General features: G+C 46.0%; 1 protein-coding gene across 1 annotated transcript in view; it reads left to right on the plus strand.

Moving 5' to 3' along the window:
* The window catches only part of LOC147702787 (histidine--tRNA ligase, cytoplasmic-like), a 224313-nt gene that overhangs the window by 189334 nt on the left and 7541 nt on the right, over nt 1-27438 (plus strand). The window contains exon 11 of the mRNA XM_086931378.1: nt 1453-1569. Within this exon, the coding sequence (XP_086787504.1) occupies nt 1453-1569 (117 nt within the window). The remainder of the gene's footprint in view (nt 1-1452; nt 1570-27438) is intronic.

Consider the following 27438-nt stretch of genomic DNA (forward strand, 5'->3'; position numbering starts at 1 on the left):
TTCCCCAAAGTCATTGAGGTTATCAAATCAATTCTGATAAGCCGATTGCGCCTGTTCCTAATAGCCGGTGATGTATTGCAATCTGAAGCAGATTCTATTCAGATTGATGGACAAACCCTTTGAGCCCATCATCTCTCGTGACTTGAAACTCCAGAAAATATCCTTTCTAGCTGCTTTACCTTTGGCCATGTGTCTTAGTGAGTATGAGCCTTTTTTGTCTCTGAACTGTACACAATAGTCCATTGGGATGAAGTGGTTCTTGGGACTTGTCACACTTTTGACCCCAAGATGTGAATCAAATTTCACTAAGCAATAAAAATTTTCTTCTTACTTTTTCGCAACAGTTTCTCTCCTTATCTGGGGAAACACATCGCAATCTCAACGGTTTGTGAACTTTGGAGGCAGTGAGATCTACAGCTAAGGTCAATAGTTATTGATGGATCACGTCCATTTTTCGCACCTGTGAAAAAAGCCTCCATCTGAGAATACTTCGGCACGACGGCTCCAGCGGCATTCTCCAGTCGTGACCTTCCTTTCAGTGAAATACGACATTAACTTCAATCTTGGCATTTCCGAGCTCCATGGCGGAGAAAATAATCTAGTGTCTTGGCTACACAAAGGGGGGTTTAATAGCCTACTCTCGTCCGGTTTCACTAGACACACCCATCCCCAAGAGGAGAAAAAATGTAAACTACCAGTACTTTCCGGCTCCGGCCACTAGATGGCAGAATATGCACAGTATGTGAATCTAGAAGTACTTCAGGCTGCAAAACCACCGTAATAGTTTCTTTTCTATCATTGGCTTAAATCTTAGTCCCAGAGAAGTGCACATTTTGCCCAGGAGGTTCTCCAGAACTGGTTTGCTGAGGCCTAGGATTCCCACTGTTTCTTGATATTCCTCCCTCTGTGGCAATGTCCCTTTTTTGTTCCGTGGAATCGAATCTACTGATGAGAGCGGCGCAGGACAGAGGAGTTCGGTAAAGCTGCTTTTATTGTGACTCTGTTAAACACAGTCTGCAAGCTCTCTCCTGTTATCAGCACCTCTCATTCATTAGGCAAAATAACACCAGTTTACCCTGTGTTTAAGAAGGGAACTAAAAAGAATGGGCACTTCTGTGACAGAATGACGATGTGTCTGTCTACACACTGCATACATGCACGTGTATTGTACCTGGTGCACAACTCACAATTTTACAGGCATAGAGGCTGTTTCAGGACCGGTGGTGCTGGTTGAGAATGAGAGAGAACCTACTACTATGTGAACAGTCACCATAAAGGCACCTTTACCCTCGCTTATCCTAAAGGCTTGATTGACCAAGGTTTAAGATCCATGTAAAGGTTGAGGTTGAACCATAGCTTAAGCTCTTTTATATGGATTCTTTTGTAATTTATTTATCTCAGTAGGACTCTGAATGAGGCGTAAACATCAATATTTCCCTTCTTATTCCTCAGGCTTCTGATGAGAAGATTCGAACAACTGAAACCCAGGTCCTTGTTGCAGCCGCTCAGAAGAAGCTTTTGGAGGAAAGGCTGAAACTAATATCTGAGCTTTGGAACTCTGGCATCAAGGTAAATCACATATTGCACCCTTCTGTTGGATATGTTGTTGTGTGTGTGCATATAACTAAGTTGTCTACAAAAGCTAGTGGGTTTATTTGTCTTTTAGGCTTTACTTTATGCAAAGGCCCTTAGATAATGGATTTGAGTGCCTGTTTATTACTACAGCGGTTGATGAAAATCATCTTCCATCCACTTGCTGTTAGGGTGACCAACTGGCATTGGTGCAAATTCAGGACGGTGAGTGTAAAAATTCAGGACAAAGGGTCAAAATTCAGGACACAAATTCAGGACAGGAGTTCAAAATTCAGGACAAAACTTCAGGACAATTGGATAAGTTTTACAGACACATCAGATGTCGCGCAATGGTATATAAGTAAGCCCAGCCATATCCAAACATATTCGACCATTTGCAAACCTATCCATCATGTATCCTTCCATCTATCCTTTCACTCATCCATCCCTTCATCCATCCTTTATCCATCCATCCATCCATCCACCCTTTCACCCTAGCCATCTGTACACTCATCCATCCACTCTTCTACCCATCCATCCATTCACTCATCCATCCAGCCATTTACCCTTTCACCCATCCAGCCATCCTTTCTCTTACTCATCCAGCCATCCTTTCTCTTACTCATCCATCCACCCAGTCACTCATCCTTCCACCCATCCACCCTTTCAGTCATCCACCATCCTTCCTTTCTCTCTCCATCGTCCCTTTCACTTAGCAATCCTTCCTTCCTTCCATCCATCCATCCATCCATCCATCCATCCATCCATCCATCCACCCACCCATCCATCCACCCACCCACCCATCCATCTACTCATCCACTCATGAATCCATCCATTGACCCTATCACTCATCCATCCTTTCTCTCACCCATTTATCCTTTTACTCTTTCACTCATCTATTCATCCTTTAGTCCATCTACCCTCCCTTTCACTCACTCACTCATCCATCCTTACATCCACCCTTTCACTCATCTGTCCATCCATTCACACTTGCACTTATCAATTCATCAGTCCATCCATCATTTCACTCATCCAACCATCCACCCACCCATCCACCATTTCACTCATCCATCCACCCTTTTACCCATACAGCTACCCTTCCACCCATACATCCAGCTATTTACCTTTTCTCCCTTCCATCCTTCCACCACTCACTCATCAATCCATCCATCCTCTTTTATTACCCATCTATTCAATCTTTCATTCATCCATGCACCCTTTCACTAATTCATCTAGCCATCCACCCATCCCTTCACTTACTCACTCGCCCACCTTTTCATATTCATTTTGAGCTGAGCCTTTTTGAGCTGCAGAAGCCATTCCTGGACTGGAACAGAAGCCACCCAGGGCAGAGACAGGATCCACCACAGGTGGGGGGGAGGGGGAGGGACAGGAGCCATCACTGGGGGGAGGGGGGTGGGAAGGAGGGGGACCAGGATCCACCAGGTTGGGCACAGGGGTGGGCATGCAGTATCCTAGTATCATCTTGGTCTCTTCCAGGGTGGGGTAGGGCTCCTCATCCCCTCCTGGACAAAACAATGAGAAGTCAGTCTCTCTTTCCAAAATGTTACTTTTACCAGCCCCCACTGTGATGTACAGTACTGAAAGGAGATACTCCGAGAGAACTGATGTAACTGATTGTCCTCCTTACTTTGTTAATCAGTGTGGGTGCGATTGTGCCATTTCTTTATTTTATTACATTAAAGACTGCATGTTTGAAGAATCGAGTTTTTTTTTACAATTTAGTGACAGTTATTAAGCTCTGTGCTGTGATGAGAACCACGTGCTGCCTCGGTGTAATCGGTTGTAGGAGGTTTGGGGCCCTGGGCAGAAAGGGAATGTCTCACACTCACACAAATTGCAGATACAAGACGCATTCAGGGCTGTTTGCATCTCAATAGATGCCCCCTGCTCCTGAAGCTGCAGCCCCTCCCTCTCACCCACTTTCAAGCACCTCTTAACAGCTCATCAAGGGTTGGAGGTGTGAGGGGTGGGGGCTGCAGCTTCAAGAGCAGGGGCATCTATTCAGATGCAAACAGCCCTGAATGCGTCATGTCAAGTCAAGAAGGGAGGTGAGTGGAAGCTGTGCCTGCTTTAGGGATGTGCGACCGCGCCCGGTTAAAATTACGGACAAATGGCGTCCGTTAAAGAATCCTTCACGGACAACGGACAGACGGACGAAATTACGGACTGTCCGTGAAATTTACGGACGGTTGGTCACCCTACTTGCTGTGATAGTTGGTATTCCTCACATAGGACATCATTTACTCTCTGGAGATGCACCACTTTGCTCCACTGGCCCCTCCAGCTAGAGCCAAGTAATGAGATTATAATCTTTTTAATTTCCACTCTTAAAGCTTTTGTTAATCCGGTTCGCCTCTTGATCCTTGTCCAGCGAGATGTTTCAATCTGCTGGCTCTTTTTTCCAATCCCCACTTAAATGTTATCTTGAAAGCAACTCTGACGTCAGGTAGCTATCCCTCTATGGAAAAAGCATTGTTTTGCCTATCCTTAAAAAGGAAGACTCGGATCCTGGCATACTTAAGAACTTCAGGCCCATCTCGCTCCTGCAAAAAGTCTGAAGAAGGCAGTTCAGAGACCACTTTCTGACTACCTGGATTCCAATAACCTTCTTCTGGACTCTTTGTCAGGCTTTAGGACAGGCTACAGTACTGGGAATGCTCTGTGGCGGAATCCATCTGAGAATCCCTTGATCATGGTAGCCGGGCCATGCTTGTGCTGTTGGATTTGCCCGCAGCCTTTGACATGGTCTGTCATTCGATTCTTTTAGACCGACTGGCACAGCTGGGTATCTTGGGGACCATCTTGAACTGGTTCCATTCATTCTTGGATCCTCTTCCTGCCCTATGGTATGTGGAGTACCTCAGGGCTCGGCGCTATTTAATGTTTATCTTGCTCCTTTGGGATCTGTAGTGGAACACTGTGGAGTGAGAATGATCTCATACACTGATGATACGCAGCTCGTGTTCTCATTCAAAGACACTGCAAAGGCAGCGTTTGACAGCTTCAGGCATTGCCTCACCAAGATTGCCTCCTGGATGACAGAAAATTGCCTGAAATTAAATGCTTACTAAACGGAGGTGATGTTCTTTAATCAACCAGCACCCCCTCGGGCAGATCTCTGGTGGCCGACGCAGCTGAACCCCCTTCCCATTCCAGTCACCTCAGTCAGAAATTTAGGCTTTAAATTCGATTGTAAACTGTCGGGCGAGATCCAAATGGGTCAAGTTTACAGAGCTTGCTTTTGGAAACTTAAAACTTTGTGAAGATTCCTCCCCCCGCTGCTGATAGACTGTCGGGCTACAATAGTCTATGCCCTTATTACATCTCAGCTGGACTATGCTAACAGCTTGTACCTCGGTCTCCCTGCCTATATTACCCAGTGATTGCAGACAGTCCAGAATGCTATAGCGGGATTCATCAGAAATGTGTCTCTCCGACATCACATTTCTCCTCATTTGTGTAGCCTTCACTGGCTCCCAGTGAAAAGGAGAATCACATTTAAGGCAGCGTTCCTTGCCTGTAGAGCATCAAGGAATAGAGGTCCGGGATACCTGAAACGAGACTTCAGAAATATCACCAGAACAGGACCTTGCGATCCAACTCTCAGACGCTTCTCCACACACCTCGCTTTGTCAAAGCCAGGATTGGTGGGCGAGCCTTTGCAGTAAGAACAGCCGCTCTTTGGAATTCTATGCCCAATCACCTGCGTAAAGCAGAATCAAAATCCACTTTCAGGAAGGCATTGAAAACGTGATGGTTTCATTTGCCCTTTCTAGTTCCTTTTCCCCTATCTGATCGCGCTGCTACTTTTAGCGCCGGGACACCGCCGTTGGTGGTAGCTGAGCGCTTCATAAATGTTTATGGTATGGTTAACTGCATGGTGCCATGTGTCAGTGCCTTAAAGTATCTAGCTCTTTCTTGCTTTTGCATCACTGAAGGTCGTTTTCTTATCCATCTGTGTTTCCTCCTCTGCCAGGGTGGAATGTGACTCCTCAACCCCGTTACCCGTCTCAATTCTTTTTACGTACCCTCACTCTGAGAACGAGGTTTCTCATGGACAACACATTTCTAGTTCTCAACAGAAATTTGAATTAAATTCTTAAGTTTGTGTTCTCCCACTCAGACTTCTTGCTGTTGCTCTCATGGGCCATTCCCTCATTTAAGGCATTGTAAGAATGTGGTCTGTTTGGCTGTATCCCACAGTGCATCCAGTGAGTTAAACCGGCCACTGGAGGCTGTTGGTGATGTAGAACCTGAACCATTAAAGAGATAATAGTTTCCATTGCCCGACTCAACGTTGCCTAATAAAAACTGCTCTGGATTTTGAGCCTGTTGGCATGAAGTTAGTTCCTGAAGGTTGGAAAAATCAAGCTTCCGGTGTATACGTGTGGACAAGATCTTAATTTCCTAGTTGGTAATAGATGTTAGCGCCATAGGGATTGTGAAGCCATGATTTTGAGCTGGTAAGGGATGGTGTGGAGGTCTTCTGTTTTGTTAGTATTCTAGAGCGGTGGACTGGCCTTCCAGCGAGCAAACGCTCATGTCAAATTGTCCAGATATGACTTAATAGTTAAAGTACAAGCATGAAATGCATGGCTAAGATCTTCGCTCTAAATAAAACACAAATGAACCAGTCATTAAATTGCTGCAAATATGTGTACTATATATTTAACCCATATGCAGATACCTTTCTCCCTAGGAGCACTTATAGCCAAACTGCTGAATGATTTTGATCACTCTTACTGATCAGGAAGAACCCAGCCTGCCTTACTTGATTGTGTTGGGGGATTTCTGTGCTCAGTATTTTGAAATCAAGTTCTCCTGCATTTAATGTTTATTCGAATTACATGCTTGATTTATTTCAGTTGTCAGGCTGGGAATCTTTGTTTGTCAGTGTTTAAACAGCAGTGTTTATATACACTCATTTAGCAATGTTTTTTCCAAGCACTGAATAAATTCTTTCCACCTTGTTTCGTGGCCTGAACTATAGCCAAGGTGAACTCCACTCTTCCCACTGCCTCTTCAACTGTGATGATTCAGAATGACATTACTGGTTGACAGTCCCTTGATCTAAGAGGACCTCTTTATCAAAGACCACAACACCATCCAGCTCTCCGTTGATGTGTCTATTGACAACTTCTTTGCAATTGAAGACCATATCATCAGCTCTCTTGCCAGTGGCCCAACCAATGTCAGACCTGAGGACGTCACCATCATTGACAGTACAAAAGTATACAAATCAATTGTCAACTAAAGTAACTTTGTCAGAGAAAAGTTGCCTATCCCAGCCACCTTTTATTGCAATCTAGAGACTTTCCCATCAATGGTATTCTCAAATTTCCATTACCAATTAAGGAGAAGGCCTCTTCCACCAAGAACAGCAGAGAACAATGAGGATGATGTGGAAAAAGACCCTCAAGTAGTCCTCACCAACTAAGGTTGATGATGAACAGGGCCATGTAGCAACAAAACCTCTAAAGTTACTAATTCACTTTTTGCCTGCTGACACCAAGGCCGAGTACTATGAGCATCGCCAATATGACGATGAGGGCCATCATCCCAATCAGCTTTATTAGAATCGAAACTTCTCAGTACATCCACTGGTGCCAAATGCTCAGTAAGGGCTCCCTCAGGCTCCACACCGGGTCCAGCGAAGATCCCATTGGCTTTTTCACCCCAACCCTGCTGCTCCTAATCTACAATCACAGCCTCCAATTCCATCAGCGGCCCAGGGCTGAAGAGGGTGATGACAGCACAGATACCGACAATTAAGAATAGAGTGAGGGAGAAGGGAAAAAGTAAGAGCGTGTGAAGAAGGGGATAGAGAATGCATTTAATTTTCTATACTTTATAGCATATTCTGTGACAGTTATTTATGGATCGGCTTATGGTAGAACCTGATCGAGAACCAGTAATCACAGATTGAATAATGTGACAACTGGAAACCCCTTTAAGAAGAACTCCAACCCCGAAATGTATTTGAGATAGTTTTCAATATTTCTTCAGAAAGTCTCTATAATTGACTACATGTGACAAGTACCCTACGAGGACTGCTATGTAGCGCGCCGAGGCACACCAATCTGCATCTGTCCTGTGAATAAATGTTTTCTATGTTTGTATATACATTGAGCCAACATTGGCTGCACACAGAAAACCATTGAAAATAAAACACTGAGATGGCTTTTTGGAAGAATCTTTTTTTACTCAACTCACTGTAGAGCACCAAGGGGAAAGTTGGTTTGATGTACAACAGAGACAGGCAACCGCACATCTCAGTGAAAGGGATAACATGATGAATTCTGGCCTAAGTGAGTGTAAGCAGTTGCCTGCAAGAGCAGAACTACTACAAAGGACTTTCAACCAGAACCAAACGTGACTAGGAAAGCGGTGCTGTGTCAGCATTTTGATTTCTTTCTTGTTAATATATATATATATATATATATATATATATATATATATATATATATATATATATATATATATTATCTCCAAACTGCCACGCTCGGTTCAGAACCGAGAACCCATGTCCCAGCCACTCATGACGGCGGTCCGTGGAAAAGGAGGCGAGCCTTTAAATAATCCAAACACCGCTGATACAATCATCAGGAATCCAAATGGAGAAACCGCCACCACTGACACTTATATGCTTCAAAAAGCAGTATTTATTTAAGCAGAAATGTCGACAACTCGACACGTTACGGGACCTAGGCCCTTGATCACGAGTGCCGCCAGTCTTGTTTCGTTCGTTTAAATAACATATCATGTGATTTCACAGTACATGAACACAGATAACAGACTGTGCCTTGAAACCGATATATACTCAATTGTTTTTTTTGCAAAAGGAGAAACTTGAAGGCAGTGTACAGTTCCTGTCCAAAAACATCACCACTGGACAGCTTAAGTCTGCAAACAGTACTTGAATGAACCTCAGGACTTCTGAAATCAAGTGGAGATGTTTGGCTGTAATGAATGACAACCTGGTAGGTGAAAAACTAACAGTGCAAATTGTAGACATAGCAATGGTGCCAGCCAAACGCAATACAGCAATGTCCTGGAAATACAGCAGCGCCCTTGCAATAAAACCGGGAACTGCTGATGTGGTCACCTGGACAGAGACTGAAATGAGCTCTCTAAGGTATATCAGTGCTAGAACAGGAAACCGAGAACAAGCACTGTCCCGGGACACGTTGTTAATAAGCTAGTCATCAAACAATAACCACCCCCAGGCCCATTAAACACCATTTTACTCACACTATTAGCTAGTCCAGGTGACAGTTCAGAAGCACATCTGTACTAACCCGGCTTTACCACGCACCATAAATGTTGTTTCAAATTACTATGTATGAATGAAAACGACCATTTTGTTAAAGTGCTGTAATATTGCAATGTGTTTTAGACAACTTCATGCATGTAGTCTGTTAAAATACAATAAATGTTTTAAAGGAAACTGTACCTAAACAAACACCATCAAGCATCACTAAGCTTAAAGCCGTTTTGGAAGGAGGAGTGGAGCTGAATTTCTCTGAGGCGATGTGAGTTTTGGAGGAACTCTTACAGGAATTGCTTGCTTCAAGTTATGCTTCTAAGGGGGGTTGCACACTTACTCATCGCCGGCTGCACGTTTGGCACAGAAGGCTCCTGATTGTTTTAATAAATAAAGACAAGGTGAAATGTGTGTGTTACATGTAATAAGAGTTTAGACTTGTCTACGGTTAGACCTTGATGAGGACTAGATGAAGGGCAGATACGTAAAACCACAAAATACTAAGAGGATGTACTTTCATTTTCACCTGTGTGTGCGCGCGCATACACACGCACGCACACACACACGCACACACCCCCCTACACACACACACCCCCCTACACACACACCCACACCCCCCGCCCCTATCCTCTGTGTAGAGCCGAATCTATCCGTAAGTCTGGTGATGAATTTTGCCGACTGCACATAGACTCCTTGAAGCAGGGGGACCCTTCCAGCATGATCGCCACTGTGGATTGCAGGGGCAGGAGAAGAGCGCTCTGGGGTTGTATTATCATCTCATAACTGCTCTCTGAAATTGAATTCCATGTGGGCAGAGTTACTATTAGTCCTTGGACCGACTCCAAAGGCAGATCTGCAGGGACAATGCAATTTCCTTCGCTGGGGCACAATGAAACGGTTTTGTTATTGAGAGCCTTTAGCCCTGAGGAAGGGGTCCGCGCTACGGTAAATGTGAGAAGGTGATCGCCAGGGTGTTAATAATGAGGATCGTTCAAATCGAGAAGACTTCCGTGTCAAAGTATAGTAATGAAAAGGCACACACGTTCGAGCCCATGCGGGGTTCGTGTATCAAGAGCAGACAGGAAATGGGCAGAAAAGTTGGAACTCGCAGCAGTCTTTAAGTGAAAAAGTGACTCTTGCAAGGCAGAGGAGAACAACAGCACTGAGAGAGGAAAGGTAACGAATGTGACAAGAACAGGTAGGAAATGGGCCAAATAGATGGGACTATCAACTTCAATATGTTGGCACGTTGTGTATGTTAGATACAAGCATTACGTGACATAGTAATGAACATACACGCCAACAGACCCGGTGCAGGCGGGAGACTCGCGATTTTCTATTTGAAAAACAAAAGAAAAACCTAAAATGTCTTAATCTTAGGTTTCTCCCGCCTAAAATTCCCTATTCTTCATTGCAAGTCAACAGGGAAAATACATATCCCCGATGTTTTCATTACCTGCCCTTTTCTTCTTCTCACTCCGTGGCACGGTAACGGGCGAGCTTTATCTGCCATTGGAATTGACAAGATTTTTTTTTTTTATTCTCCGCGGCAGCACATGATGAGCTGGCACTCTGCACACTGACAGGTGCTTAGGGCGCTAGACTGAGATGATTCATTTATCATTACGCACACGATGCGCGATGGGTGCGATTCTTCCTGGCACAAGTCACCGATATTCTGCTGAACACCCAGTTTATACTCTGCACAGAATAGTTTACAGATTCATAACTATGTTTTCTGAAAAGACTGAATAATGCTTCTGTATAGTAAATCTTCGAGCACTAATTGCAAAATAAGCGCATATAGCCTTTTGGCTGTTAGCTTTGATCCCTTATTATGCACCACTTGGTTTAATTTATTGCCCACGCCTGCTGAGTAAACAAACTCCCCACAGTCCCTTTATGCAGGGTTTCTTCACAAGCCCTCCCCATAAAAGTGACAGGACCCTCGCGGGCAGTAAATCACCCCTTCTATGGAGGCTCCCTGCCCCGGCCTCTCGAACTGCTAATGACTGGTTTATTTATTTATTCATATTTATTTATTTATTCAAAGTTTTATATAGCGCGAACAAGATCCTTACAGATATCAGAGCGCTTCACAATGGCAGGGTAGGGGCAGTAGGAAAGAACAGTGATAATGGGAGCAATGTAGTAGTCACTAACATGAAGGATAATAATAAAACAAAATACATAAACAAATCAATATACAGTCAGGTGAACAGGTAATAAAACTGCACAAGTCATGGATCACATTACATAGGTGTTCAGGTACACCTTGAGTGTGTGGCAGGCTTATAACAGTGTTTTAGTGTAGAGAGCGCACTGAGTGAGGGCATCGGGAGGGTGAATCTGTGACCCAATGTGTCTCATATATTGGTCGGTAGGACGAAGGAGGCGAGGTAGTGTCACCATCAGGTAGAGGTATAATGCCAAAGGACAAGGTGAGCATTGATACCAGGCAGTGTAGAGTCTCTGAACCACTACCTATAAGGTTCAGGAGATCTTGGCCAGAAGGATGGTTTTCACCTCTTTCTTGAAGAGTGCAGCGGAGGAGATACGCCTAGTTTCAGGCGGGAGCGCATTCCAGATCCTGGGTGCCATTCCTGAGAAGGAGCGCTTGTAGGTTTTCTCTTTCCTGAATCTACGGGGTTTCAGGAGTAGATTTTTTGAGCTTCTATTGGACCTCGAACCTCCTGATATGGACAATTTTTGAGCGAGGTAGTTGGGTGCATTGTGGTGCACGGCCGCGTGTGTCATAACTGCAATTTTTAGTTGTATTCTGGCTTCAAACGGCAGCCATTTTAGGGACTTTAAATCTGGGGAAATATGTGAATGTTTTCTTGAGCCAGTAATGAGTCTTGCAGCGGCGTTCAGGGAGGCTCTTAAGGGTGCTGTTGTGGATAGCGGGAGTCCACTGAGGGTCACAATTCCGTAGTCGATTCGAGGGATGACTAACGCTTGTACAGCAGTTCGAAAGTCTTCAGATGGAAGGAAGGGTTTGATTTTCCTCAGTGTGTTTATTTGGAAATTAGCTGCTTTTGTGGCTTTGCTGATGTGTTGCTGCATGTTGAGCTTGGCGTCCAGTGTGATGCCTAGAGATTTCGCTGAGTCCACGATGGTGGGTTGGACATTGAGTGCTGTTAGGTTGTTGAGCCATGTTTGGGTGGTGGAAATTTTCGCCGGGGGTGAGATGAGAAGGAACTCAGTTTTCAGAGCATTTAGTTTGAGGTGATTATCGGCTAGCCAAGATTGGGTGTTAATAAGCGTGGAGTTCAGATGTTTGATATCTTCCGGAGATTGAATCTTTAGGTACAGTTGTGTGTCGTCGGCGTACATATGGAATTGGACATTAGAAGCTTGGAGCAAGGTGGCGAGCGGTTCCATGACGAGGTTGAACAACGTGGGGGAGAGGGAGGATCCTTGTGGAACACCTAGATCCGCAGGCACAGGTGAAGATAGCACATTATCGATCTTGAACTTCTGAGATCGGTTGTGTAGGAAGGACGAAAACCATTTGAGAACCGTTCCCGATAGACCCATTCTAGTGCTTAGCAGTTCCAGCAGGTTCTCATGTTTGACCGTGTCAAATGCTGACGAGAGGTCAAGAAGGATGAGGAGACAGGACTCATTGCGATCAAGAATTTGGAGGGCGTCATCAATTATGTGTGTCATAGCTGTTTCCGTGCTATGTTTCGCTCGGAATCCTGATTGATGAGAATTGAGGAGGTCAAATTGGTCAATGTGTCTGGTTAGATGGAGTTGGACACATTTCTCCAGCAGTTTGGCCAGGGTGGGAATATTGGTGATGGGTCGGTAATTGTTTAGGTCAGTCGGATCAGCTGTAGGTTTCTTGAGTATAGGAGTGACTTGCCCCACCTTGAGGGAGTCCGGAATGAGTCCTTGTTGCAGGGAGCAGTTGATGATTTTGGTCCAGAGAGGGAGGAGCAGGGGGATGAAGTCTTTTACAGCATTAGCAGGTAGAGGGTCTGTGTGGTGGTTAGAGGGCTTCAAGGTGCAGAGCAGTTTGTGTATTGTTTCTTCCGAGTAGGTATCGAAGTACTGCCAGGAAGCCATGTTTTTAGGTTGAGTGTTAGCCATTCTTGTGTGGTTGGGGAATCGGCTTACATCCATGACGAGGTCATTTCTTATGTTGTCAGTCTTTAGCTTAAAGAAAGCAGAGAAGTCTTCACAGTGTGGGGTGTCGCTTGTTGTGCTACTTGATTGTAGGGGTTGTGCCTTTGTTTGGGTTTTGATTAGTTCGAAGAGTTTTCTTGGCCTGTTTTTTGCTTGGTCCAATTGGCGGCTGAAGAAGTCCAATTTTGTGCGCTTTATTATCCTGAAGTAGGCATTTCTCTTGTTTTTGAGCCTTTTGAGGTGCAGTGCTGAGGGGTCCGCTCTCCAAGTGCGCTCTGCCATTCGCATCGAACGCCTATCGTCATTGAGTCTGTCGTCATACCAGGGGTTGGAAGTTTTGGTGGAGGCTCTCTTCAGTTGCAGTGGGGCGACTTCATTGACTAATGTATTCATAGATTCAAGGTAGTGGTCAGTCAGTGATTGAACATCCGCGGCACCTGAAGGGGGAAGGAGCAGATTGCCGATGTGGGGAGGCAGAGTAGAGGCGTTGAGGTTCTTCATGTCCCTTTTCCATATTTTGGATTTGATTGGTTGAGTCGGGTTAGGTTTAACTTTTTCATTGATATAGAAGGTGATAATGTGGTGATCTGACCAGTCGCAGGGTAGAATCGTCTCCAGTTGTGTAGCATTCTCTTTGGCAATGATGAGATCAAGTATTGCGCCTTTGTCGTGTGTTGGTCTATCGCATATTTGGGTGAGGTCAAGTGCATTAAGGAAAGTTTTGAGACTGTTTACCACTGTGTCTTTCAGGTCGTTCCAGTGGAGATTGAAGTCACCCAGGTAGACTTGGCTGGTCTGCCGACCGGCATTGGAAGTGATCATGTCCATGAGTTGTTGGGTGAATATGAGATTGTCACCAGGCGGGTGATAGATGAGATGTAGAGCACAAACTTGTTTGGCCTCGCTGGTAATGTCGAGGCTGAGGAGTTCACAGGAGGAGAGGGAGGGGGAGGTGACTTTAGTAACGGAGAGGTTGCTTTTAAAGATGCATGCAATTCCCCCGCCCGTCTTGTCTGAAGACCTGTCTAACCTGATGATGTGATAGTTGGGGGGGACTAGTATGTCCATAATCGGAGTAGAGGCTTCAGTGAGCCAAGTTTCTGTTAGAATGGCTAGGTCCAGATCCCTATCTGAGACGAGATCTGCGATGTCGGAGGAGTGTCTCTGGGCCGATCTGCAGTTGAGTAGGATGCATTTGAGTTTGGGAGAGAGAGGGGTGGTCGAGCTTTCTAGAGTGAGGGGAACTTTTCTGAGGTTGTTAGGGACGGAACCTCTGTTGTTGAGTGTTGGGAGCCTCAGAGGGTTTGTAAGAATAGTGGGTATGGGGATGTGTGTGCTGGGTATGTGTTTTACCGGACCCGAGCCATAAGAGCGTAGTAGTGAGCATAGTTCGCGGTCCGACAGTGGGTTGGGGACACGGCGGGGGCGGTGGGAGTTGTTGCGAACGGGGATAGTCGGCCAGCGCGGGTGACGTTGGAGGCGAGGGTATGTAGGGCGGGTGCGTCCTTTGTAGGGTAGAGGGATGATGGGAGGAGGACTGGGCTGTGATGAGAGCAGGTCTTTGATTGCGCGGACATCTTTTTTGATTTGTAGAATATCCTCTTTGACTTGTTGGAGGGTGGGTAAAGTCTGGTCAGGGGGAGCATTGGGGATGGCGAAGGTGGTGTGTAGTGAGCTAGAAAGCGGGCAGGGAATCGAAGGGGGGGATATAATGGCGTTATTGGCGGGGGGTGTGAGTGAAGCAGGCGGTGATGGCGGTGGGTGGGAGGCATAGGTGGTGCTGCCCGTGGGAGAGGGAGCCGGTGAGTGGAAGAGTGAGAGAAGGCCGAAGACAGTGGGGGAGACCGGAGGGTAGTGAGGGCTGAGAGTAGGCGGTGGGAGAGAGGGGGATGCTAAGGTAGGAGAGGTGGTATGTTCTGTGTGTGTCGTTGGGAGGGTGTGAGTGTCGTGGGTGGGAGTAGGGAAGGGGCTAGGGGGCGAAAGGTGTTCGCCGTAGGGGGTATGGGAGGGGGGGGTGAAGAGGCTTTGAGTGGTGATGTTATCAGATGGTGGCGTGTTGTGGGTGAGAGTTATTTTGTCAGGAGTGGGAGTGTCGCGGGTGAGAGTGGGGAGGGTGCTGTGGAGGGGGGGGCGTCTGTCGTGGGGGGGGTGGGAGGGGAGGGTGGATAGACTCCGAGCGGTGGTGTGTGCAGGAGGCGTGTTGCAGGTGTGGGTTGTTATGTCAGGGAGGAGAGGGATAGAGGGGATGTGAGTGGGGGTAAAAGGGATCACGTTAGAGGGGCGGTTAGTATAAGAGGTGGCGGCGTTTGTGTTAGACACAGCAGGTGGGCCATTTACTGGGGTGCTGGGGGAGTCTGTCCTTGGGGAATGTGGGGTGTTAACAGCGGGTGGGCTATTTACTGGGGTGCTGGGGGTAGAGGTGTTGTAGGTGGGGGCTGCGATGTCAGGGGTGAAGGTGCTGGTGGAGATCAGGGTGTGGGTTCGCGGATAGGAGAGGTGCTCTTTGAACTTGGGGAGTAGGTTGTCTAGTAGTTCCAGGTTCTTGTCCGTGGATTGAATAAGGACAATCCCGTTGTTATAGATAGTGATGGTAGTCCTGCCAGGGAAGAGGTGGGACGGTGCGATAGAGAGAGTTAGGCCATGAGTTGTTTTCCTGGTGGAGGAGACGGTAAGTAGGGTTAGGAACGCACTTTTCCATTGGGCTCTGCGAGAGGTGTGGAAAATGATATCTGTTTGCATGGCTCCATTGGCCGGTGAAAAGTAGGTGTCGGCAAAGGGTGTTTCAGGGTGCGACCTCATGAAGTTATGTTTAAAACGTTTACTGGCTTTTTTGGTGAGGGTGGAGGGGTAGTTAATTCTAAAAGTGTGCTTGCCGCTGCGCTCCATTTTAGAGGCTGTAGTGTTGGGTGAAGGAGCTAGGGCGTTATAGGCGACACTAGAGAGCATCCAAAAGGGATATGAGGTAGCGTCTAAGAAAAGACATGAGGTAGCATGTATCTAAGTCTAAATCACTGTATCTAAATACAATAATCACTATCAGATTCAGCAGTCGTTGTAAACATGGTCAAAAACAAAATCTAAATACAATAAACACAATCAGACTCAAAATACAGTGAGTCACTATATAAATCACTAAATACAATAATCACTATCAGATTCAGCAGTCGTTGTAAACATGGTCAAAATCAAAATCTAAGTACAATAAACACAATCAGACTCAAAATATAACGAAAACAGGAAGTAGGAGGTGTTAATTGGTGCAGTCCAAGGAGCGGAGTGGAATGGGTTCACCTTACCGCACAGGATGGAGACAGAAAACAGGAAGTAGGAGGTGTTAATTGGTGCAGTCCAGGGAACGGAGTGGAATGTGTTCACCTTACCGCACAGGATGGAGACAGAAATATGCGAAGGGAGACGATGTAGCATAGATATAAACACACTAATAGTAGTAATAGTATGTGAAGGGTGACGACGTAGCATAGATAAAAACACAGTAATAGTAAAAGTACAAGTATGAGGTATCATAGTAGTAGTAATGATAAGAGTATGAGGTAGTAGTCGGTGCAGTACTGGGATAGAGGAGGAGGGTACAGCTATAACAGTGGATAGTCTAGAGGTGTAATATTAGTGATACACTAGAACAAGGTACAGGTATATAGAGTGAGGAGATATGCAGTTTTTTGAATATGAGGTAGTTAACGGTGCAATACTATATTGAGGGTGCGAGGGGTGTGATATATCTAACAGAGTATAGTATTAATGATATACCAGGTCAGGGTCTATATACAAAATACATGTGCAAAAGAAAAGCAGCAGGAGTCAGCGATGCCCCTAGTGAGCAGCCAGAAATATATGAGGTATACGTCAGTGCATTAAGTACATGTAGAGGTTTCTTTTCGTGATGCTGTCAAAGGAGACACTGAGCAGATCCGGGGTAGTGAAGGTGTTTACTTGTGTACTTAGGGAAGACCTGGTGTTATCGATGGGTCTGTGTGTGTTCAGTCCCCATTACTGCTGTGACTTGCGGCTGGAGTGCACCGAGAGAATGACTTGTTTACTTATGTTCGTGATTTTATATAGCGCGGACTTGGCCCTTGGGCATCAGTACAACTTACAATAGGACCATAAAGAAACAGTCCCAGCACGAATATCAGTTACAACAGGATCAGGGACCATAGGTCACAATGTTGGTAACAATTACACAAGGATCACAATAAAGACATCAGTCGTGACTAACAGTCTCAAATAGATGACACGTAAGTGCAGGTGTGTGAAAGGATTGGAGGAAATAGCCCAAGTGCCTATCCACGAGTAGAGCTTTGAGATCTCTTCTGAAGGTGGCACGGCATGTGGCCGGGCGTAGGGACAGAGTAGGAAATTCCCAATTCTCGTGTCACATCCAGAGAATGAATGGCTCACAAATTGTCCCCGAATAACGGTCGCAGGCTCGCTTCTGGAGAAGGGATTGAGCTATCTCGATCTCAAGCCAGCGACTGAAATGTTCAGTTTCTCTGCTCGGTGAGCAGTGGGGGACGAGTACAGCACTTTGTGGAAGCTGCACATGGTTTTGAATTGGACTCCGCCCTCTACAGGAGCCCACTCAAGGGTTAACCGGGTAGGAGGCATGTGGTCGAATTTCCTGTGACCAGTCACAAAGCTAGCTGCCACATGCAAGAATGCTCCGAGCAGGCCTAGATGAGCTCCAGGGATGCCTGCTAGATGGGCGACCATGCAGTCCAGTCATGAGGGAACCAGGGCCTTAACAACGCATTTTAGGCCTTGTTCGGTGATCATTTGCCTGATTGCCCATAGCGGCCTAAGAGGGACCACCGTGCACTCTTGGCCCTGGCTGCAATGTGGCTCTGGAGCTTGAGATGGTTGTCGAGAATAAAGCCGAGTGGCTTGGCATTGTGAATAATGGAGGTTGGCTTAAGTTTGAGGTGGTGATTTGTCATCCAGGATTGAGTTTTTGTCAGTGATGGAAAGAAGGGTGATGTCGCCCCTGGGACATGAATTTCAGGTAGATTTGGATATTGTCAGCGTACAGAGGTAAGAGGATTCCAGAGCTCCTAAGGATCACATGGAGGGGTTCAAGGTAGAGGTTGAAAAGTATTGGAGAGGACGAAGCCTTGAAGAACCCCCTTTTTACACACCAATTTGCTTTGAGACAGAGTTCCCGATTTCCCTACTATTTGGGAGCCATTTGTTAGGTACTAGGAGAACCAGTTCAGGACTACGCCATTGCATCCCATTCGGTACTTCGGAGTGTAAATCAGAGCCTGGTGGTTGACCGTCTCAAATGCAGCGGAGCGTTCGAAGAGATCACGAAGGCATGAGTTTCCAGAATCTAGGGTACGGAGGGCCTCATCCACAATCTGAAGAATTGCAGTTTCACTGCTGTGGTTCTGACAGAAGGCTGATTGGAGAGAATCCAAAAGGTTGTTTGCTTGTGTGTAGGATGACCGTTGAGAAGCAAAATAAGGCAGTTGTTTGCTTTTCCTTTTTATTTACCAGTGAGTTGGCAAACAGGCGAAAGAGAGAGCAACGTGGAGTTTGGGTGGGCGGGGATTGAGAAGTACATGGGTGAGAAAGCAACACTGGGGGAGAGAAGCACACGGACAAGATAGAGCAATATGGAGCGTGGGTGTAGAGAAGAAAATCACTCTAGGGAGACAGCTGGAACACACATGCACTCTTATGGAATGCGAAAGACAAAAGAAAAGGAAAATGTTACTTACCTTGTCAGCATCTCTTTGTGACATGAAGTGCTGTAGATTCATTCACATGCTGTGCACCCTCCTGCCATCTAGTGTTTTTCTTGGTTGTGTGCAGCTTGTTTTTCTTCGAAGTAGTCTTTGAGTCACAAGGTATAGTGACTCCACCTGTAGTTGCTAATGCCCATGGGCTCCATAGTTGGATTGTTTTTACACACAGCAGGTGAGGATGGAAACAGGACATAGAGATATAGAAGAAGATAACAATGCGAAGTAACAAAGGAAGAAAAGCATTTGCAACAACCATAGTCTTCCGGGGAGGATACTGGGTACATCTTAATCTACACCACTACATACCGCTAAGAGATGCTTACACATTAAGTACAATTTTTCATGTGTGGCATGTGTTGCTGTAGATGCATAAGCTGTGCATAGTCTGTAAAGCAGTCCTACTCTAAGCAGTGGCTAGCCAGAGGATCTTGTAGAGGACAGGAAAAGTGTATGGAGTACAGCCTGTCCAGCATTGGCTTGTTGGCGTGAATGTCCACACAGTAATGCATAGCTGTAATGCATAGTGAAAGTGTGAAGTAGACCATGTAGCTACTTTGGAGATGTTCGCTATATGGATGATACCTATAAAAGCCAAAGAAGCCCTTTTCTTACTGGTAGAGGGGTCTGGCAGGGACAGGAAAGGAAAATGCTACTTACCAGTATGCATCTGTTCTTGGCATGTAGAGCTGCAGAGTTACACACTATGCATAGATGGCCACCTAGTGTTGGGCCCGGATGTTTGAAGTTTGTTTTGTTGTAGAAAAGTCTTTGGAAGTCACGGGATAGGGGACTCCTCATTTGGATGATACTGCCCATGGGCATCGGCTCCATCCCCAGATTGTTTTTCGCCATTAGGGAAGTGATGGAGCTGTACAAGAGGTAGTGATGCACTTAGGAAAAAAGGAGACCCCTATATACTAACAGTAATACACTTGCTATAGATAGGGAAACTAATCAGTTTAAGAAAGGTCTATAGTCAAGTGAAAGTACAAAAAATTGTAAACCACAATGTGTGGTAACCACCATTAATAACTAGTAAGTAAACTCACCACCCAAAAGAACAATTATATTAAATTATTCACTTTATTTAATCAAGAAAAATTATTTTTTTGTTTTTTAGAAGTATTCTTTGTATACATATATATATTTTTTTCATTTTATATATTCATTCATAATGTGACTGATTTGCAGTTCATGAGATTATAAATTTAAAACCATTTACAAACAAACATGAAACATAGGACAAGACAAGTGATATATGCAATACGGCAAGGTAATTCACAACGCGCGTTTCGGCCAGTTAGCCTTCCTCAGGTGGCCGTGTATTGCAGGGGACAAAAATATCCAACCCATATGCTAGCAGAGAAAGTTGCTAGATGTCACCATTCATTGCTTGAAGATAAAACTAGTTTTAGCTGGAAAGGGACGTAATGATCAGAGCCATCCTTTGACGGTTTGCAGATTGTAATATCATGAAAGATGAATTTAAGTGAAGCTTGATAACATTCTCAGTAGTGGTCTCGGCGACTCGCTTAAGGGTCTTTTACGTGTAAGCTAAAATACGGGCCTGATGCTTATCCCGTATGGATACAACTGACTTCCGTATATGTTGAAGATTTGGTTTGCGACGGGTTTGGAACGGGTTCAGAGAACTGATGTGCGACAAATATTTAAATATAGTCCTAAGCGTGCAATGATCAGGCCGCCGAGAGTCAGGGTTCCGGGGTTTTATTACACCCCCTTATTCAAAGTCAGTTGCATCCATACACGGCCACCTGAGGAAGGTGGCAAAAACGGTGTTTGCATGCTTTTTGCAGGTGTACCTCGACTTTTATGCCCTAATTTTGACTACTAGGTACTGGTGTAATGGCTCTGAAATGCCAGGAGCCCTGCTAAACAGGACTCTGTGCATGTGTAATGACCCTTAAAATGGTGTATTTAATTGGCATATCCCTGGTTGTCATAGCCTAACTTATTTGTAATTACCTAGTAAATGGTACCTATGGTGCCCAGGGCATGTAGGTTAGAGTGTCCCCCCAGTGACTGTAGTACTTGTTGTGCCACCCTGAGTGGAACACAATAGATCTGGCTCCCCGTCTGCTGATGCAGACTGGCAGTGCAGTTTAAAACTGCCAACTCCACTTTTCCATTTAAAGTAATGGCAAAGCCCAAACCTCCCTTTTTAGGTTGAGGACCGTCGCACTGCGTAGCAGTGGGCGGAGTCCGAAGATTTTATGTCTTTTAGTTAGGGGGCTTGAACCCGCCCCTCTTCTCCATTGGCTGGCTTCCTAAACGGAGGCCAGCCATTGGAGGAGAGGGGCGTCACTCGGTTCAAGCCTCATCTTTTTCGGATTCGGGGGCGTGTTTTTTGCGTTCTTTTTATCTGTGACGTCATCTGTCACTCAGCAAAAAACACGCCCCCGATTCTGAAAATTTCGGACGTTTGCGGCCGCCATTTTTTGTTGTTGTTGTTGTTGGCAGGAACAGCCTCGCTACTACTCCAGGAAAGTTTTCTTCTGCCCAAATTTACGCCGCAGCATAAGGGTAAGTCCCAGACCGGCGCATGTCTGCTGTGCTTTTCTCTTCTTTTGCAGAGCTTCGGTTGCTTCCCTTAAACCTTCCCTTAAACACACTGGGTGCCGTTCAGGCGCGACAAGGGACCCGCGAGCCCCCTGTGAGTACCAACCCGGGTGAGAGGGACGGTAGGGCTGGAGGGAGGCCCCCGGGGGCGGCAGTGCCACGAGGTAATACAAAGAAAAGCTCCCTCCACTCCTGTCCCTGCTATCCTCTGGCTTCAGACGTGCTACAGAGAAACACCCCAGCACTGCAGCGCCTATGACACCACAAGGTGCTACAAAGACAAGCTCCCACCACTCCTGTCCCTGCTATCCTCAGGCTTCAGACGTGCTACAGAGAAACACCCCAGCACTGCAGAGCCTCTGACACCAAGAGGCACTACAAAGACATCCTGCCGGCGGCCCTAAAGGGCAATGAGGTGCTGGACCGAGCCGGCTCACAAGATGGCGCAGAGACGCGTGCCGAACAGGGCTGATGCCGCGAATTGAACGCCCGTCACCCTTGAGCTCACCGTGGCCGCTTCTTCTTTGGTGGCAAGAGTCATTTGCCGAAGCGAGTTTCTGGACACTATTCCTGGTGCACTGCAATGGCCTCATAGTACGGGACCGTGAGTAACACATCTGTATTGTGTGACTATCATAATTCCAGGGAATCGACTGCTGTGTCTGTGGTGGTTGCCGTAAGGGTGCCTGCCAAATGACCCATGGACAGCCCTGATCTGGACCTGTGGTGAGCTGCTCGCTCCCAAAGTACAACACTGGGTATTTACTGTTGTGAGTGCAGCCAGCCAGGCTCAGCCTCTCAGTCACCCTGTCACTGAGGATCGGCTTGCACGGTGCTACGGCTGGCTGGGCTACCGCACTCCAGAGCCAGTCCATAATAAATTTGTAATTTAATTACTTTTTGTGAATGTGCAGTCTCTTGGTCTCTTGAGGTTTGCCCGGTGCTGCAACTGTGCTCCAAGTCCATGAGACCAGGTTAGTCTGTCAGTCTACTGTGACTAGTAATTATCAGAATTTATTAGCATACTGAGGCAGCTGAGATCCGCATGCTGGGCCCTCTCTCACATCCTGTTTCAGTTTGGTTACAGTTGGGTCCCAAGTGAAGAGCCTGGATAGACTCTCTGTGTGTCATGTTGGTTAGTACCCTTCCATTTCTGGTGCTTGGCAGCTGTTTTAAGATCTTCTTAGAATTTCTGTGGACTTCCAGCGCGCCTGAGCCTCTCAGAGCGCGTGCCCACCGCTGCGCCGCCCTTGTAGCAGCCGAGGGCCCGGGCTCGGAGCCCCTCTTTTGTTTTTAATCTAGACCAATACGTAATGGTGGCAATACGGGCTTTTGATCCCACCAAAATATACTTTTTTTTCTCGACAAGCAGCTCCTAGAAAGCAGTTATGGCTGAAGAAACGTGTGTGTGTGTGTGTGTGTGTGTGTGTGTGTGTGTGTGTGGTGCTCTCTTTGTGGGGCTCTGTGTGGGTTTCTCGTGTGTGTGGCTCTGTGTGTGTGTGTGTGTGTGTGTGTGTCTCTCTGTGTGTGTGTGTGTGGCGCTCTGTGTGTGTGTGTGTGGGGCTCTGTGTGTGTGGGGGGGGGCTCGCTGTGTGTGTGTGTGTGGGGCTCGCTGTGTGTGTGTGTGTGTGTGGGGCTCGCTGTGTGTGTGTGTGTGGGGCTCGCTGTGTGTGTGTGTGTGTGGGGGGGGCTCTGTGTGTGTGGGGGGGCTCTGTGTGTGTGTGGGACTCTGTGTGTGGGGGACTCTGTGTGTGTGTGGGGCTGTGTGTGTGTGTGTGTGTGTGGGGCTCTGTGTGTGTGTGGGGGGGCTCTGTGTGTGTGTGTGTGTGTGGGGCTCTGTGTGTGTGTGTGTGTGTGTGTGGGGCTCTGTGTGTGTGTGGGGGGGCTCTGTGTGTGTGGGGGGCTGTGTGTATGGGGGGGGGCTGTGTGTGTGGTGCTCTGTGTGTGTGTGGGGGGGCTCTCTGTGTGGGGGGGCTCTCTGTGTGTGGGGCTCTCTGTGTGTGTGGCTCGCTGTGTGTGTGGCTCGCTGTGTCTGTGGCACTCTGGGTGTGTGTGGCTCGCTGTGTGTGTGGGGCTCTGTGTGTGTGTGGGGGGCTGTGTGTGTGGCTCGCTGTGTGTGTGTGGCTCTCTGTGTGTGTGTGTGTGTGTGTGTGGCTTTTTGTGTGTGGCTCTGTGTCCGTGAATACTCTCTACTACTCTCTAATGCTCACCTATTGCCATTGTAAATGACAATACCATTTATTTATGTTTAAAAAAAAATGAAAAGGTCATGACCAATGCCAATAGCTCTACCTTTAATAATGCCGAGACCATTGCATTGTAAATGCTTGTTAATGTATGTAAGTCACACATAAGGCAGGCCTAACGAGCCCTGAGGCAGGGCGCTGTATATTAAAAAGTGGAACATGTACGTTTTATATGTTCCAGCAGTAAAAACCCTGAATTGTGTTTTTTACTGTGAAAGGCTAGTTGCGCCATTGGTGCAAGTACAAAGTTGCAGGTTTGCATCTCAGCCCTGCTAACTTGTGAATGGGACTACTAAGGTTGACACTGTTATGTATAAAAAAAATCAGGTAATTAAATCTGATTTAATGATTAAATCGAATTTAATAGCAAATCACACAAGCTGATGGACGGAATGTTGCACAATGGCAAAACATTCACCCCCAGTCACAGATTTGGGTTTAATCCATCGTTATTTTGCTCACCAAGCCACCCCAGTACAGACATGGCCATATGCAAATCAGTCTTGACCCTGTACCTCATGGGAACAGTCAAGTCCGAACTGAGTGGTGGTGTGGAGTGTAAAAAAACGATGGATTTAGACCCAGATCTCTGTACTAGGGTGAATGTATGACATTGTTCTGCATTCTGTCCATCAACTGTTGTTTTTGCAAATCGAATTTAATGTCATTGGTGGGCAGCGTGCAACTTAAGAAGTTGTCACTGAGGTTGCGTAAGGTTTCCAGTGCCCGGTTACTGATGTACGTGGTGCAGTTCTGCAGACAGACTGCTATCAGCCGTCCTCGGGAGATGTGCTAACGAGTACTAGGAAACAACACAATAGGGGTCTGCATGGGGATAGAGGGTTTATATGAAAAGAACCATATAGGAAACACAATACAAAAGTGGACTAAATACTTATACATACATGCACACACCCATAGGTATATATTATTCAAAATTCATTTTTTATTCAATATTGTATTTTAAAAAGAAAGGGAAACTATTTTTATATAAATACATCTATTAATAAGACAAAAAGTCTTGTATCAATCTCTTGTTGCGACGATTATCAAATGTTACAAGTCCGTCTATACAGTATAGTTAATGATCTGTACCTACATCATCTTTTCAATCCAATATCTATATTCGTATGTCACATTTACAATGAATATCCAAAAAACAGGGGGGAGAAAAGGAAAAATGGAATTCATATATAAATATCCTCATGGCTAGTAATAGTCTACGCACGATTCGGTCTTGGGCCTGCAGGAAGCCACACTAGTGTTATCCCAGAAGGCGAGATTCAAAGGAGAAGCTGGGTATAAAGGGCAAATGGGTAAAACTTTGGAGAGGGGCTGCTCCATTTCTTAGGCAGACTGGCTGGCACTGGGGACAGAAGAGGAGAAGCCAGTTGTCAAACTCCAGGGGCGTGAAACCCCTTGGTAGTCACACCTCTGGGGTGGGCTAGGGTGCTCTGAGGGTCGAGAGAGTGGTCTTGCCATCTCGGGAGTCAGCAGAATGGCGCATACTGGGATGGCCAGATGCCACCCTTCCTAGGAAGTGGTCATCAGGAGGAAGGGAACCAAGTAGCCCATTGACTAACAACCGCATCTTACCTGAGGGCATTTTCAGAAGATAAATAGGGCACCCAGAACTCAGATCTCGACCAACTCGGAAGAAGGACCAAAGAATGACTCTCCTGCTGCACCGGGGGACCAGCAGAGAGAGGCTGCACTGACAAGGACTGCACCTGGTGGCTAGCGAAGAGAAGGACTGTGCCTGCCGTGTCCTGCTCAGGGAGAACATGTCTCTGGAGCCCAGCCAAGTCAAGAGAACTCCGAGGGCCAGCTGACTGGCCTTCTGTTTGCAGCCCAGGAACACAACTTGTAGATGAAGAAGCCTGCTGGGTCAAGTTGGTAGCCTAAGCCTTCAAGTCACTACCACCTCTGCCATACTGCACAAAGGACAAAGACCCAACGCACAAAGTTGCACCCAAGTTGGAGAATGCTGTCGAAGAGTTGCTGGGTCCCTCAGATGGAATAATATTTAGTCAGGAAGGATTGGTCTGTGACCGCGACAATGGGCGACTGGACTTCAGCCCGACCAGAGAGGGGCTTCATGGGACATCGACCCTGTAACCTGGAACCCCACAATCTTCGTGGACCGAGGATTCCCTTCAGGAAGATCCTGTCAACCGCGTGGCATCCACAGCACCCTTAGAGCACCTGCAGCATTCTTCATCTCCTACATCAGGACCACTCCATAGGAATCCGTTGGTACGTGTATTACACAGTGATGTCGCACAACCACACTATATAGCACACCCTATTTCCTCACAGAGTTGTTTCCCTCAGTAACACTCATTTGTCAATTTTCATCCATTCTATAAATATATTTTTGCTTTACTGAAAGCGGTAACCAACTTATTGGTTTTAATTTAGTGTTTTGGTATAATTCGACAAACTCCGTGAATTTCCCGGAAACTTAATTAGAATGTAGAAATGACTTGTATTATTTGGGGGTTGATTGTATTGCTATTGCCCTCATATTTACCATTCTATATAATGTCCAGTATGTTGATGGCACCCCCCCTCACACCTGGTAAGCTGTCAGTTGAATAAAAAATACGATTTGTCATGTTCCTAGCATTTGTGGGGGCTTTAGAAGGAGGGGAGTGAGGGTGTACGACAGTTTAAACTGTTGCCTCCAGCTTGAACGTACATATTTACGCAGTGAAATAATTACTAGGTATGACCAGAAAAAGCATATTATCACAGAACATTTTAAGTTGCACTCAAGGAAGCAAAGTATGTATAAGTATATTAAGACTAAAATGCATTGTCCAGATCTTTGCTGTTAAATTGTGAATTTGAGAAAATTAACTAAGATCAGGTCCTAAGAGACCAAATACTTCTAAAGACAAACAGTGAGGAAATACAGGAAAGGTTTTGGGCAGTGTCTGATGTTAAAGTTTATCAAACAGGCAAAGTTTATTGAGTAAATTAGATGATTGTCCAGGAAGGTGAGTCTAAATATTTGACTGCCTTTGTGACTCCTGAAGGCATGTACCAGCATTAGCAGACGCCCACTGGGCTCACTAGTGTTGTCTGTTTTTCACAGACTCAGGAAGGAAATATTAGATGTTGAGGGGACAATTCTGTTTCAGGATCATAGTCTTTTCTTTATTTGCATCAATCTTGAGAAAGTTCTCAAGGCGCTTGCGGAGAAGGGGTTTACACTCAAATTGGAAAAGTGCAAACTTAAGTGTGAAGAGTTGGAGTACCACCATTTTGAGCGATAGTATTTAAGCTAAAGAAGGGTCATGTGAAAGCAGTTTTAGATGCTCCTTATCCAATATCAGGAGAACAATTGGTTCATTTTCTTGCTCTCATGGTGCTTTATTCTAAGTCTGTTTGTGACTACTCAAGCAAGGTAGAGCTATTGAAGGTTTTGATTAAAAATAATTAAACATTTGTGTGGAGCACGAAACCGGAGAAAGCATTAAAGTTTTTGACGGATGGTACAGGGAATACGCCCTGTTTGAAGCCTTATGTGTTGAGTAAACAACTGTGGTCTGGGGGCTGTATTGCTACAAAACCATTGTCGGAGGGTAGGGATTGTGGATCGGGTCTAGAGCATTAAAGCAGGTCACATATTCAGGCATTGAGCTGGAGCTTTATGTATGCACCGTGACCATTGAGCATGATTGTAGGTATTGAAAAGTGGAGTTTGACACTAAGTCAGGAAAGTTCTGGAGAACATAGAGCAGACAAAGAAGCAACATCATTTAATAATGGGCACCCATACCTACCACAGTTAGGGGAAGGGAGCTCCATATTTCCAGCTCACTGGTGCGGATTAACATGGGAGCTA

This window comes from Lissotriton vulgaris, chromosome 7 (genome assembly GCF_964263255.1).
Source record: "Lissotriton vulgaris chromosome 7, aLisVul1.2, whole genome shotgun sequence".
Lineage (NCBI taxonomy): Eukaryota > Metazoa > Chordata > Amphibia > Caudata > Salamandridae > Lissotriton > Lissotriton vulgaris.